The 16560-nt window shown below is 40.0% G+C and overlaps 1 protein-coding gene across 1 annotated transcript in view; it reads left to right on the top strand.

The window, feature by feature from the left end:
• LOC128833203 (sodium channel protein type 5 subunit alpha-like) overlaps positions 1 to 6097 on the top strand; it is a 101347-nt gene extending 95250 nt beyond the window's left edge. Inside the window, exons 23-26 of the mRNA XM_054021227.1 lie at positions 1600 to 1737; positions 2393 to 2493; positions 2896 to 3166; positions 4817 to 6097. Of these exons, the coding sequence (XP_053877202.1) occupies positions 1600 to 1737; positions 2393 to 2493; positions 2896 to 3166; positions 4817 to 6042 (1736 nt within the window). The 3' untranslated portion in view covers positions 6043 to 6097. The remainder of the gene's footprint in view (positions 1 to 1599; positions 1738 to 2392; positions 2494 to 2895; positions 3167 to 4816) is intronic.
• Positions 6098 to 16560: the final 10463 nt, after the last annotated feature.

Here is a 16560-nt window from a genome sequence, read left to right as displayed (position 1 = left end):
AAATTCACTGCCCATTTACTTCATTGACAACAGAAAATTTGGCATATTATTTTTAGAAGATATTTTCAGGTCACCAAGAAGGATAGTCAAGTGTTAGGAGAAACATTGCTCTCAGTAAAATTGTCATCCACGTCTTCTGTGGTGTCCTTAGATTTAACGTTATCCAACAGTCACACTGCAGATTTCTCTCCCTCTCCTCAAATGCATCCATGAAATGCAAGACTTATTTATTCCTGGGGGGATTCTGTGCCAAAAAATTCAAAATTCTGCATATTTTATTTGTCATAATAATACAATATAATCACCCCAGTTTCAATTGTTTTGGTAATTTATTTAAACTACAATACAGAAAAAGTCACAATAACTAGTCAGCATTTCCTAAACACATGAAAGCTAAGTTACAAACACTTGGTAGCATACCCAGCATTCCAGTTATAATCCTGGATTTTCATTTAAATTACATTACAGAACACCAAACAGCAAAAAAAAAAAAAAAAAAAAAAAAAGGCAGACTGTTATTTTAAATTGCTCAGACTTACATACATGAAAGTCATACAGTTTTGCTAATCATTGTCCTGGACCTGGCTGGGTACTTTCAGAAGTGCTTGGTTCTGATTGTCCTGACATTTTATTGACTGGTTGGTAAATGTTTTATTTGCCCTCAAAGTCTTTTTTTTTTTTTAAATGGGTAAGTAAAATAAATCCTGAGCTGTAATCTAACCCCATTGTGCCACTTTGGCACAAGAAAAAAGTGAAAAAGCACATAGATCTTTCTAGCTGAAGATTTCCTTACTGTCATTTATAAGAAGGCTCCTTTACATCACATTGGCAATGTAACAGCCTTAAAACTTTTACAGGTTTTATGCTCCTGGGGGAATTGACTGAGAATGGGAACAGTTAACTAACAATAGGAACATTAACAATGTTACTACACAGGCAGGCTGCTACATTTATGCCTCAGAGAATGAGCTCAATTAAACATCAACAGCAACTTTAACAATGTTACTACAGAGGCACGCTTCTACATTTGTGCCTCCAGGATATAGCCAGCCTCCTGCATAATAAGCTCTACCCTTCCATGCCACAAGCTGCAGTCGCAAGAGAGAGGGGCAGATTCTCTCTCTCTCTCTCTCTCTCTTTCTCATTGGCACGCACATACGCCTAGCCTCTCTCCCCCACACCTCGCCAGTGATCAACCACACAGGCATGCACACCCAGCCACCACCCAGCCCCTCTCCCCCATCTCTGAGGCTGCTCCAAGCACACTGGAATAGATGCACTGAATGAGCTACCAGAGAAGATGCGAGTCGCCCGGCAGATTTTTTTTTTTTTTTTGCATTTTTCTGCACAGAAATATGCGGGCCATATGAATTCTGCACTCCTGCAAGGGCGCAGAATTCTGTCAGGAGTACTTATTGTTGCCAACTAGAGTTTTTAACTAGACAACTTTTTTTTACGATTTGTAGTGATGTAGTAAATTTGATATCCTGCAATGAAGTCTGCACGGGGGAATCGAGGCACTGATTTCAAACTCATTCTAGGAACAGAGGCATATTGTTTTCAGTCATTTTTCATCTTGGTTATCATTTTTGCAGAAAGAAAAACAGCCAAAGAAGGAAAATAATCCGTACATGTACCTCTATTTTGTGGTTTTCATCATCTTTGGATCTTTCTTCACACTGAATCTCTTTGTTGGTGTCATTATTGACAATTTTAACCAACAAAAGAAAAAGATAAGTATATTGGATATGTTTCCAGACCCCTGATATATCCCTTACATGCTGTCTTCAGTGTATAGGATGCCTGCTGTACACTGAATCTCTAAAACATTTATTTACATTTATTACATGGAACAGCATCAGTATTGAATTTAATTGAGGAAGCATTACAAGTGTAAGTGCTATGAAGTGCTTCCCCTTCGCCATTCCTTGTTTCCCTCCATGTAGCTGTTAGCTCCAGAGGCAGCACTGATTCAAGAGGCTGAGAAGTCAGCTACACAGTCCCTTGAATGCTACTTCCCCTATCTTGGAGCTAAGCACTGTGGGACAGGGTCTGAGGAGCAGCTCTGGGATTGGGCAGTGTGCCAGAGCTGGTAAGGGCAGCAACAAGCGGAGGTCAAGGGGCAGGAACAAGTTGATCCTTCCCTCATGTGCCTAGTCATTTTCCTGTTTTCTGAGCCAGTGGAGTGCCACCTCAGAACTTTTTAAAATGCATTTGGTCCCAATTAGGTACTGTGAGAAGAGTTAGTAACAACAAGAGATAAAAGGGCAGAAAAAGAAAGAAATGTTAGCTTCCAATATTTTAGACTTGCACAGCAGGGATGTTTTTTTATAAATTTAAAATTAAAAATTTCTCATCAATAGTAACAGTATCATTATCTCCATATACTTAGGTAGACAAGACATCTTTATGACAGAAGAACAGAGAAAATATTATAACGCAATGAAAAAACTGGGATCCAAGAAACCCCAAAAACCCATCCCAAGGCCATTGGTGAGACCACTTGAGTTCTTCCAACTAAAATATTTCTAATCAGTGAAAATCCATAGTAAAATTAACTTAATCCACCCAAAAATGTATTAATTAATTATATATAATGTATTTGTTTCCACTGATGTTCAGAAAATGTTCATAGAAATTACCAATGAAGGATTATAAAGAATACATATTTATGAAGTTCTTTGCAGAAATATTTACCATGGAATTGATTATCCTTCAGAATGGGAAGGGAATTATGCTATCATCTTTTATACTCTACCTTTCTCTAATATATCTATTTATAATGGAATTAAATAACATTGAAACATATAAAGACTGCTAGTACGGAAATATGCATGCCTAAGCATGGCCACATTTTCATAACTAATACTAAATACTCTTTTTTTCCCCCTGCAGAACAAATACCAAGGGTTTTTTTTTGACATTGTAACAAGCGAAGCCTTTGATATTATCATCATGATACTCATCTGCCTTAACATGATCACTATGATGGTGGAAACTGATGATCAAAGTATAAGGAAGACTGACATTCTTAACAAAATCAACATGTTCTTTGTTGCCATCTTTACTGTAGAATGCATCGTGAAATTGTTGGCTCTGAGACACTACTATTTCACCAATGGCTGGAACATATTTGATTTAAGTGTGATCATTATGTCTGTAGTTGGTAGGTAAAAATATACCAACAAGCTCAGTAATAGCCCTTTATATTTCATTACCATATATTATTTTATATGTTTCCATGCCCCCCCGTCCCTCCTGCTACCATTTTGTTCCTCCCCCTTTCTGCTCTAGGAGTTGGCCGTATGGTTTTTGGAAGTCCACTCCGACGCTTTCTGGGTTCCCTAGGTATCACATTTGGACCCATGTGCATTTTTGGCACCATTAGCCATTTTGAAAAAAATAATAATTTAACTTAACTGGAAACCATCAAAAAATGAATGAATAAATATAGATTTCATGCCTTTTCCTCATGAAAGGAATATATGCTTTTTTTATGCACTTAATACATTTCTAAATAAAGTCTATTAATCATTCGACAAAGGATGCACAAAAAATGGACCTTCTCCATTAGTTTAGTGGCATTATCAGACTAATAAAGAGGTCAAATCACAAGAGAGGGGCCAAAAGCCACACTGTTAGCATGATGTCAAGTATCAAAGGGGTAGCTGTGTTAGTCTGGATCTGTAAAAGTAGCAAAGAGTCCTGTGGCACCTTATAGACTAAATAAATAAATTAATGGAGATATCCCATCTCCTAGAACTGGAAGGGACCTTGAAAGGTCATTGAGTCCAGCCCCCTGCCTTCACTAGCAGGACCAAGTACTGATTTTGCCCCAGATCCCCAAGTGGCCCCCTCAAGGACTGAACTCACAACCCTGGGTTTAACAGGCCAATGCTCAAACCACTGAGCTATCCCTCCCCCCCTTCAATACTAACAGACGTATTGGAGCATGAGCTTTCGTGGGTGAATACCCACTTCTTCGGATGCATGTAATGGAAATTTCCAGGGGCAGGTATAAATATGCAAGCAAGATTGAGTAAGGCTAGAGATAACGAGGTTAGTTCAATCAGGGAGGATGAGGCCCTCTTCTAGCAGTTGAGGTGTGAACACCAAGGGAGGAGAAACTGCTTTTGTAGAATGGCTAGCCAACTAACCTCGCTATCTCTAGCCTTTCTCACTCTTGCTTGCATATTTATACCTGCCCCTGGAAATTTCCACTACATGCATCCAAAGAAATGGGTATTCACCCACGAAAGCTCATGCTCCTATACGTCTGTTAGTCTATAAGGTGCCACAGGACTCTTTGCCGCTGTTAACATGGATTACACTTATAGTTACTTTATCTGTTTCTGTCTATCTTGCTTACATAGTTCTCATCTAGGCATCTGAGTGCCTATGATTCTGGTGTCATGTTTTGGTTTGTTATTTGAACTTTGATTTTTTTCAACCTTTAGGACCAAATGTTAAAACACAGTCACATAACCTACACACCCAGTGGCTGTGCAAAATGCTGTACATAAAACACCTACTTATGTATACATGTGTGTTTTCCTTGTGCAGCAGCTCACAGATTTTGTGGGCACAATAATTCCATAAAGGTGTGTTATTTTTTTAACTTCTAAAGTTTTACAGATAAGACATTAATCTTTTTTTAAAATGTGTAAGTTTTCCTGTAAGAGTTGTCAATGCTAGATCATCAACGCATTAATGTCAGGGAGATATCAGTTTTACGAATAATATTATTTCTTTTAGTTACTAATTCAGAAGAAATTAGAAATTCTAACTGATTGATCCTTTTTTTTTTTTTTTTTAGGCACTCTGCTTTCTCACATTGTTAATGCATTTGAAAATTACTTCTCACCTACACTCTTCAGAGTCATTCGGTTGGCTCAGATTGGACGAATACTAAGACTTGTCCAAGCTGCCAAAGGAATTAGAACTCTCCTTTTTGCCTTAATGATGTCCCTTCCTGCTTTGTTCAACATTGGCCTCTTACTTTTTCTGGTCATGTTTATTTACGCCATTTTTGGCATGGCTAACTTTGCTTATGTTCAGTGGGAGAGTGGGATTGATGACATGTTCAACTTCCAAACCTTTGCTAATAGCATGCTCTGTCTCTTCCAAATGACAACATCTGCTGGCTGGGATGGTCTTCTCAGTCCTATTTTAAACACTGAACCTCCGTTTTGTGATCCAAACATACGAAATGTTGTGGGAGAATGTGGTAAACCTGTTGTGGGTATTATTTTCTTTGTAAGTTACATCATTATATCATTTCTCATTGTTGTAAACATGTATATAGCTGTTATTTTAGAGAACTTCAATGTTGCCACTGAGGAAAGTACAGTTCCTGTGGGTGAAGATGACTTTGATATGTTTTATAAAATCTGGGAGAAGTTTGATCCTGAAGCAACTCAATTTATTGAGTATTCTGTACTTTCAGACTTTGCAGATGCTTTGGCAGAACCTTTACGCATAGCAAAACCAAACAAAATTAAACTCATAGCCATGGACCTTCCCTTGGCCAGCGGAGATAGGATCCACTGTTTGGATATTTTGTTTGCTTTTACCAAACGGGTGCTAGGAGAATCTGGGGAAATGGACAAACTAAAAGAACAGACAGAGGAAAAGTTTATGGCTGCCAATCCATCCAGGTTTTTTCATGAACCAATCACAACCACGCTCAGACACAAAGAAGAGGAGGTTTCTGCCATTATTATCCAGAGGGCCTATCGGAGTCATTTGATTCAACGGTCCATGAAGCAGGCCTCTCTCTTATATCACAGAACTTGTGATGGTGACATCCTTGAAGATGCTTCACAGAAGGAAGGTCTCATTGCATTCATGATGAATGAAAATTATGGTAGGAATCTAGACAAGTCCGAGACTGTGTCCTCAACATCTTTCCCTCCATCCTATAACAGTGTCACTGGGGATACTAATGACAACCTCCAGGTAAAGACGGCAGACTCTTCCAAATGTGATGTACCTATAGGTTGTCAGCTATCTCCAGACAAAGATAAAGAATCCATTGTTTAATAATTTGTTAATAATGCTTTAAAATATTCACAGAATATAATGATGTAAATATATAGCAACTGAAACAGCCTTCTTTTTAAACATTAGTTGCAAAAGAAACAAGGGTTCTACCCTTAACTATGGGAGTTCATAAGCTGTCACCTTTGACCCTGCTACATTCAACTTTACTCAATGTTTATATTTAGATATACCTAGGAAGTATCTGTGTAGAGTCATAACTGTTATATTGGTGGCAGTTGTGAGTTAAGGCAGAATCCTTGGAATCTTGTTACTATGGCCCAGACACAGAGCTGATTAGAACTGCACTTTGCTTACTTCTGCTAACCAAACACCCACCCACTTAGATTGGTTTGCCTCATTATGGACCAAGTTCAAGAAGTGGAAAATAAGTTTCAAGATGTCTGGGAAAGGGGTGGGAGAAAATGTAATGGTTTGTGAGGGTTTTGAAGTAGGGAGGGGGGTAAAATATAGCGTAATTAACACTTTGATAATAAACCTGGTAGATTAATGACTCCCAATCTTTTCAGTTCTGTGACCCACATACCATAAACATAGCTATTGCATGACCCATTGATATGTCAAACTGTACTGGAACTCCTCCAATATGATGAATTTAAACAATAGCCATGGTATGTATACTATTGTAGTCAAGTTACTGCAGTATAATGACATAATGAATGTAATACTTAACATTCCAGAAACAGTAATGAATTACATTAGAATTTTATTTTATTTTATTTTATTTACACAAAACTGAACTGCTTTTCCTCTGGAATTATGAAGTTGGTATCTTTATCTTCATCATGTTTTCTTTCTAACGATCTTTGTGATTCTTATGACATCATGATATCATTAGCCGCAACTTCTCCACAAAGAACTCTACACCTTGGCCTGCCTTCAGTCTCTTCTACCATGTTTGTAAATATTTATTTGAGATGCATGGGTTCATACTTTCTGTATGAACCATTTTGCTTTTCATTTACTGATTTGTCTTCCTTTCTGTTGCATTGTCAGGTATTCAGAGCCACAAGACCACTCAAGTCTCTCTTGACACTTACATTCCATATTTAAAACTGTTAATTGTATATGTAAATCACTTTTCAAGATAAGATTAAAAAAAAGTGGCAAGATTTATGTGACTATCAAGGGTGACTGGTCCAGGGGAGGCACAACTTTCCTTTCTTCCCCGCAGTGTTTTCAAACAGAAAAGAAGCTTGGCTTTGTGCCTGAGGCACTAGATTGGGACTCTGATCTGGGTTCAGTTCCTTGCTTGGCTACAGACTTTCCATGTGACCATAGGAAAATCACGTCTGACTGCAGTGCAGATGTACCTTAATCTCTTTCACTCAGTTCCCCCTCTATAAAATGGGAATAATAATACTTCCTTTAATAAATCTCCCTTTCTCCCACTTTTGTCTGTCTATCTATTTAGATTGTGAGCTCTTTGGGCAGGGACTGCCTCTTACTATGCATATGTACAGTGCGTTGCACAGTGTGGTCCCAGTCTTAACTGGGGCTTCGAGGTACTATTTGAATACAAAAAATAATAAATAATATTTGTAAACCCCTTTTATCTTTCTCTCTGTTTTATTCCCCCTGCTTCTCCTGGTGTAAATGGTCTTTCACTATGGAGTTTTGGGCCCATGCTGTTACTTTCTCCTTGTACTTTGAAGCTAGACACCATGGTCAGTATCCTTTATTGGTGTGAATCTGCATAGTTTCATTGAAGTCTGTGACTCCGTACTATTGAAATCAGTGGAACTATGCTGCTGACCGCCGTTCGCTACCCCAGCTCCGAACTCTGCTCCAGCCCTGGACCCGGCCGCTGCTTTGGCCTCAGACCCAGCCCAACCACTACTCCAACCCCAGCGGCTGACCACTGTTCGCTGCCCCAGCCCCTGACTGCTGCTCTAAAAGCAGTCAGATTTAAATTCCTGCACACGTCTTTGTATGAGGTAGGTACCTGCCCCATCTTGTGCACTGCACACACACAGTATTTAGCATTCTGCACACCAGCGATCTTGCACTTCTCAAAGCTTTGAATTATGTGTAAGTGTATGAAGCCCCCATCCTCATCCCACCTCATGAAAATGTACAATTACAAGCATTTCCTTTTCATTTGTAACCCTGGCTGGGAGACTAGCCAGCCTTCATCTTTACTCTTCTGTTAAACAAGCAGGAGACTCCGGGACACCAAAAGAACATAGATTCATGTTTGTATGTTAAGGGCAGAAGGGACCATTATGCTTACCTCCTCTGATCTCCTGCATAACACAGGCCATAGGACTTCTCTGAATTAATTCCTGCTTCACAGCCAATTGTTGTGATTGAACTAGAGCTTATCTAACCAATCTTGATTTAAAAATTTACAGTGATGGGGAACTCACTACAACCCTTAAAAAAATTGCACCTTATTCCTAGTCTGAATTTGTCTGGCTTTAATATCCAGACATTGGATTTTGTTATCCCTTTGTCTGCAAGCCCTCTATTAAATATATTCCCTATGTAGGTACTTATGATCAAGTCACCTCTTAGCGTTCTCTTTGATAAACTAAACAGATTGAACTCCTTCAGTCTCTCATATAAGGCATGTTTTCCAATCCTTTAATCATTCCTGTTACTCTTTTTTTAATTCTCTTCAATTTTTCAACATCCTTTTTAAAGTGTGGATACCAAAAGTGGACATAGTATTCCAGCAGCAGTTACACCAATGCTAAATACAGAGGTAACATACCGTCCCTACTCGATAATCCCCTATTATCCAAGGATTGCATTGGTCCTTTTTGCCACAATATCACATTGGGAGCTCATGTTCTTGTGCTTATCTACCATTATTGCCAAGTCTTTTTCAGAGTTGCTGCTTCCCAGGATCCTGTAAGTATGGCCAGTTCTTTTATGCATTAAGCTATATTGAACTACACATTGTTTGCTTATGCCCAGCTTACCAGGTGATCCAGATGACTCTGTATCAGCGGCCTCTTCGTTATTTACAACTCCCCCAATCTTTGTCATCTGCAAACTTGATCCGTAATAATTTTATGTTTTCTTCCAAGTCATTAGTAAAAATTATTAAATAGCAAAAGACCAAGAACTGATTCCGGCACAACTTCACTAGAAACACACTAACTGAAAACACAACATGTTATCAAGCAAATCTCTGACTGTGAGGGAGTACCAGTAAATATCTCCATAGTAAAGAGAAGTGAAAGCCCCCACAACCAGCAATACTGCAGCTCTCCTCTGTATGCCTCATCCCACTAGCTTCAGTGCACACACCTTTGACAGAAAATTATAGTAATCACCATGCTAATTCCCTTTCACATGCACACGCTAATCAGAACATGAATTAATGGAAAGATTTTTGGACCACTTAGCAATAACCAGTAAAACACCCACTTCTGTTAGTTATATCAGCAGTTATACCATGGGATAGACTTGAAACTGGAAAGCTCTGTTAAGATTATCATTATTAAAAGGAACCATTCTGATTATCTAGTCCATTGGTTCTCAATCAATGGATTGCAACCACCAGGGAGGCCATGAAAGGCAATCAGGGGGTTAGAAGGTGTTTGTAATAAAATTTCTATCTAAAACAAAGAAAATTTCACTCCCTTACTTCCTGCACAAGCTTGCCTTTGAAGTTAAAGTTTTATCTGTCCACTTTTCAAAGCACACAAATTATATAGGCTTACCGTTGTTACCACTGATATATTTTTACTCTTACTTTTATAGCAAATGTAAGGGGGTTATGAAAATTCTTGTCTTCAAATAAGGGGTCAGCAATCTGAAAAAAGTGAGCAATGCTTAGCTATCTGACCTCCTGCATAACACAGGTCAATTATTCCTCCAGTGAGCCCAGTAACTTATAATTGAACTAGACGGAGCATACCTGCTAGAAATACTCTCAATCTTGATCTAAATTTGACTAAAATTACAAGGCAATTAGTTCTGGAGTAATTTAGAATCTGAGAATATTAGCAGCAGGTGGCATGAAACTAGAAATGCAGGCTAGATAAATGTTAAATTTGCTGAACACTTCCACCTAGTGGTCTTGGTTAAAATGACATATAAAGAGAAACTTTCTTAACCTTACATTCATTAATATGGAGCAAGGATTTATATTGTATGCTTGAAGTTCTTGTTAATAAGATACTATGCTGAAGTAGGTATTAAACTGGGTGAAGCCAAATGATGTGGTTATATGATGTACTTTTTACAGTTCAGAACTCAGTGGGGAGATAGGAGTCTGAGTCCTATTTACTTATCTAAGTCATTTTTGAAAATGGGATAGAAGCTCCTAAGACACACAGGTGCTTTTCAAAATTTTATCCAAAGTTTTAAAGGCCTCCTGATAGAAAAGGGATTTTTTTTAGGGTAGTCCAAGTCTACAATCAAGGTTACAGAGTATCTGAGGTTCTATCCAATGAGTGTCTCCTGCCAGGTTGTTTTTTCTTAGCCACTGAGTCACCAGAAAATCCTTACTACTTTAATGCCCTGTTATCAGTAACAGGACAGGGAGGCAGGAACCCTGGTTTCTCGTCCCAGCTCTGACAAAAGCTTCCTGTGCAAGCTTGCACAAGTCACTCAACCTCTCTGCCTCAGTTTCTCCACCAGTGAAAAAGTGAAAATTGTTCCCCTTTGCTTCCTCCCAGGCAGCCAGTCTTCACAGTGGGATGCTCCCTGTATCCATGCAACTGGGGACAAGCCAGCTCTTGGCTGTGATCCTGGTGTCCGGCAGTCCCTCAAGAAGAGCATTGTAGAATTCTTTGCATCTGAGCAGCTCATGCTGCAGCCTCTGGGTCCCTTTGGGGTGCAGCTTTCATGAGAGTTTTAAAAGATTTGTAACTAAACAGCTCTCTATTTCATCACTGGCTTTGAGGGTTTTCTCCTCAGACCTGCTAAACTCAATCCCCTGCTTTGGGCTTTCTGAGGATGGCTTGGAGGATGGCAGCTCCCCTCTAAAATGGTAGGCAGACAACAGGCCACAGTGAACCTGGCTCCCAGGCAATGTGTTGTCAAGATCCCCTCAGAGACGGCTGGGCAGGCCACATGGAAGTTCCCTTCACTGAGAGCAGGCCAGAACAAATGGCATAGAGCTGGGGGGTAATTTTTTTCAAAGCCCCCCGCCCCTCCTTGTTTCCCCCTATTCCCTCAACTTGGAGAGCAAGCAGGAAAGTTTCAATGGAGCCTCCTGAGTCAGAGGAAAAGGCAATGTTTGGGGGAATCTGGAGGAAGAAATCTCTGATCTTGGTCAGCACATAGGCTAGGTCTGTGCTGTAATGGCTGAAAAGGCCACAAAGCTTTCCCCTTCCCACAAGCTGCTTTACCTGCAAGGCCTTATGAAAGGTGCCAGCTCCTGCAACATCTCAGATACCAGTGAGTCACTCATATCCAGTTGCTCTGGCTTATTCCTTGTCCTGTGCAATTGGCCTCCCCTCAGCCCGGACCCAGCATGAGGTGAAGTGATTCAGATCCCTTTCCCATGGAGATTGGCCCCATCCTCTCATCTTCCAGCCTCCAGGATCCCACAGGAGGTCAGAAAGTCGCAATTATTTTCCTGAGGGAGACTTACAGAAAACCTGTCTGCAGACTGCCCTTTCAATTCCCAATGACAATTGGGAATTAAGAACAATTTACTTAGACGCCCAAAAAGCCACAATTAAGAAAGCCATATTGGTTAAAACAAAAATGACCTGGTTTAGAGGGAAAGTGAAGGCAGCTATAAAAAGTTAAATAATAATATATAACATGAAAGAAAGGGGAAGTTGATTGTAATTAATATAAATCAGAAGCTAGGAATTGTAGAAAATCAATAAGGAAAGAAAAGAGACACAAGGAGAAATCTATGACTGGCAGAGTTAAGGACAATAAGAAAGAGCTTATTAAGTAAACTAGGAACAAAAAGTGATGATATTGGTATCGGTCCAATGGTATGGGTCCATTACTAGATGGAAATGGTAGAATTATCAATAATAATGCAGAAAAGTCAGAAGAGTTCAATAAATATTTCTTTGATCTGTATTTGGGAAAAAACTGATGGTGTAGTCGTATATGATAGCACTCCATTTCACTATAGCTCTGGATAATGTCAAACAGCAGCTATTACAGTAGACATCTTCTTCAAGTAGTGTCCTTATGGGTGCCCAACTTCAGGTGTGCATGTGCTCTGCACCTTTGTGCAGAGATTTTTTGTAGCAATGTACGTTCAGCCCTCACGTGCACCCTACGCATTCTCAGGCCAGGCACTGAGGCTATATAGGGATGTATGGGTGAACTGCCCTCAGTTCCTTCTCAACCACCTTTGGCCAGAAATGATGTTTAATGGGTGCCAGTTGTTCTCTTTAGGTTTAGGATATAGTACATAGTTGTTATGACGTTAGTTAGTTTATAGGATATATAGTAGTTGGAATTGTTTCCATTTTCTTTTTTCCCTAAAAAAATTTCCCCAATCTTTTCTTGACTGTTGTCTCAGGATGTGGGTTGCACACTTCACCGCAGTCTGAACATTCCACAACTCCAAGTAACCTCAGTGGGTTTTGGGACTAGAGGCGTCCTGTTCATTGGAAGTAAAACAGGTGTTGTTAAACAGCAGGAAGGAATCTACAAGACAAACTTATCTCCAGAAATGGAAAAGAGATCCTCTTTGGTGTAACTACCATCATCTTTTTCCACAATCTTGGATTATCTGTTGGAATTGAAGATATCAGGACTGTCTGCGAGTTCCATTAAGGTGCACTTAGCATCAATAACAGCCTTCCACTGACCAGTAGAAGGGTTCTTAATTTTCACCCATCCAACCACAATGAGGTTCCCAAAATGTCTTATGAATATTTTTACAGAAATTAGAGATTCTACTTTGCTTTGGGATCTCAACGTTCGTAATCCTCTCATGAAACAGCTGTATGAACCACTAGTTGCTCCTTTTTACATTTATCTCTGAGGACGGCTCTCTGGTGGTCATCTCTGTGCTCAAAGGGTTTGGGAGATCGGGGCTCTAAATGCAGGACCTCCATTTACTGTGTTCTCCAGGAAGAAGGCATCATTACAACCCCATCCAAAACTTTTATCAAAGGTTTCTTCAGAATATCACATTAACTGAACTATTCACCTTCCAGTTTTCTTTCCTAAGCTGTTTCAGACTATGCAGAAAACTACCTTCCATACACCAGATGTCAGGCTGGCAATAGGTTTTTACAGAATCAAACCATCCAGAAAGTCCCCTAGACACTTTTTGTGTCTGTTGTGGATAGGGCTATGGGATCCACTCTCTCCATGCATAGACTCTCTAATAGGCTCTCTGAATGTAGTATTGGCTGCTATGGTTTGGTGTTGTTCAATCTCCCCTATGACTGACTGCACATTCTACTAGATCACATGAGATATCATTACAGAGGTATCATTAGAGGAGGTTTGGGGACAAATTGATAAATTAAACAGCAATAAGTCACCAGGACCAGATGGTATTCACCCAAGAGTTCTGAAGGAACTCAAATGTGAAATTGCAGAACTACTAACTGTAGTCTGTAACCTATCATTTAAATCAGCTTCTGTACCAGATGACTGGAGGATAGCTAATGTGAGGCCAATTTTTAAAAAGGGCTCCAGAGGTGATCCTGGTAATTACAGGCCCGTAAGCCTGACTTCAGTACCGGGCAAACTGGTTGCAACTATAATAAAGAACAAAATTGTCAGACATATAGATGAACATAATTTGTTGAGGAAAAGTCAATATGGTTTTAATAAAGGGAAATCTTGCCTCACCAATATTCTAGAATTCTTGAGGGGGTCAACAAGCATGTGGACCAAGGGGATCCAGTGGATATAGTGTACTTAGATTTTCAGAAAGCCTTTGACAAGGTCCCTCACCAAAGGCTCTTATGCAAATAAGCTGCCATGGGATAAGAGGGAAGGTGCTCTCATGGACTGGTAACTGGTTAAAAGATAAGAAACAAAGGATAGGTATAAATGGTCAGTTTTCAGACTAGAGAGCGGTAAATAGTGGTGTCCCCCAGGGGTCTGTTCTGGGACCAGTCCTATTCAACATATTCATAAATGATTTGGAAAAAAGGGGCAAAACAGTGAGGTGGCAAAATTTCCAGATGATACAAAATTACTAAAGATAGTTAAGACCCAGGCAGACTGTGAAAAGCTACAAAAGGTTCTCTCAAAACTGAGTGACTGGGCAACAAAATGGCAGATGAAATTTAATGTTGATAAATGCAAAGTAATGCACATTGGAAAGCATAATCCCAACTATACATATAAAATGATGGGGTCTAAATTAGCTGTTACCACTCAAGAAAGAGATCTTGGAGTCATTATGGATAGTTCTCTGAAAACATCCACTCAATGTGCAGCGGCAGTCAAAAAAGCAAACAGAATGCTGGGAATAATTAAGAAGGGGTTAGAAAATAGGACAGAAAATATCATGTTGCCTCTATATAAATTCATGTATCTTGAATACTGTGTGCAGATGTGGTAGCCCCATCTTAAAAACAGATATATTAGAATTGGAAAAGCTTCAGAAAAGGGCAACAAAAATGATTAGGGGTATGGAACGGCTTCCGTATAAGGAGAGATTAATAAGATTGGGACTTTTCTTCTTGAAAAAGAGACGAGGAAGGGGGGATATGATAGAGGTCTATAAAATCATAGAGAAAGTGGATAAGGAAGTGTTGTTTATTACTAGATGGTTCTCAAAAAACAAGGCATGTTTTGCTGAGTAATTGGAAATTGCTACTAGGTTGTGATGAAAACCGTAATTACTAGGGTGAATGGAAACAATGCCATAATGGAAGGGTTAAAATATAACAGATTGTCCATATTTCTCCCATGTTCCCTGTACCACTTCAGGACTGTCAAAGAGACAGGAGAGAAAAATTGAGGTCCTTTCCTCAGGCTTGTTTCAGTTTCAGCTCCTCTTACTGTGGGTCAAAATTTACCTCAGATTGGTTCGGTTATTATGTTTTCTCCCTCAAAAAGGCTATGAAAAAAGTACTTTGATAACTTACTTTAATTAGGTAATTCTGTGTTCATGCACCCAATCAGTTTGAAGCACCTGAATGGCACAAATATTCTCATAACACAAGAACTAGGGGTCATCAAATTAAATTAATAGGCAGCAGGTTTAAAACAAACAAATGGAAGTATTTCTTCACACAACACACTGTCAACCTGTGGAACTCCTTACCAGAGGATGTTGTGAAGGCCAAGACCATAACAGGGTTCAAAAAAGACCTAGATAAATTCATGGAGGATAGGTCCATCAATGGCTCTTAGCCAGGATGGGCAGGAATGCACAGCCGTCTTGCAATGCAGCCAAGGAGCCCATAGCATAAATGGCTTTGTTACAGAAGTATGATTTTTGGCAACTCAGGCAGCTGGCCTTGCTGGACCCAGAGATCTAAGCAATTCTAGGTGGCTTCTGGTTTAACAGCGAGAACACAAGAATATCAGGTAAACATCCTGATATTTGCCCTGGGTGCTGCTGCTGCGGACATCCTCTGTGCTCTACTCCTCGTTGATGAGGGAAAGAGAGAATACACCAAAGTGAGCTTTTGGTGCCCTTTTCATACGCAAACAGACTATTGTAAACAAGAGAGTTAAATTTAACAGGCAGTTGTGACGCTAAGAGCCCCTCAGTGCCAACTAGCGGAGGGCCCACTATAACTTAATTCATATCAGGCCTGACAAAGGCACTACCCCCAACACAGTGTTGTCATAAGCCATATCTAAAAGGTGTCACAGAAGGTATCCTTTGTAAACTGTTGACATGCCGAACACAAAAATCCCTGTGTGATACATGTGTGGGTTGTGTATAAAGAGTTATATTTGTGTAGTGGAAATGTGTTCTTAAAGTGTGTCTGGGAGGCAGAAAGCAACAGAGGGTCCTGTGGAACCTTTGAGACTAACAGAAGTATTGGGAGCATAAGCTTTCGTGGGTGAGAACCTCACTTCTTCAGATGCAAGTCTGGGAGGCAGCTGAGCCCAGCTTAGAGAAGGGAATGTGGATTCCCCTGTCTGACTATCTTGATTACAGGCAGAAGACAATGGAAATATGTTTACATACAGTAAAACTCGGTTTAGCCAACCTGCCATTATCCAGCTCTGTGTTAATCAGACAACCGGCACACACAGGTCCAGAAGGGGGCGATCTCTCCTGTGGCCGCTAGATGGTGCTGCAGCCTTGCACGTTCCGATTCTCCAATTTATCTGGATTTTTGATGCTCTGATCTGGCACCAGTCCCCGTTCGATCGTATAAACGGGGTAAGCAAAGCTATCAAGCTAATACGCAGAAGCTTAGTGAGCATGCCAGAGAATAGAATCTGCACCACTGGAATCCTTCCTGGCTCTTGAGGTCGAGCAATGGAGTTTGAGTAATATAAGGGAAGCAAAAAGACATTTTAGTTATCCATCACTTAGAGGACATAAAAAACAAAGGAGTCCACTTTCATACCACATTGACAGGACTGAAATGACCTTCACAGGGCTGATGGCCTGCTTGTGAAAGGACAGCA

This window comes from Malaclemys terrapin, chromosome 2, assembly GCF_027887155.1.
Source record: "Malaclemys terrapin pileata isolate rMalTer1 chromosome 2, rMalTer1.hap1, whole genome shotgun sequence".
NCBI classification, from domain to species: domain Eukaryota; kingdom Metazoa; phylum Chordata; order Testudines; family Emydidae; genus Malaclemys; species Malaclemys terrapin.
Note: the sequence above shows the minus strand (reverse complement) of the source record. Positions and strands in the feature narration are given on the sequence as shown.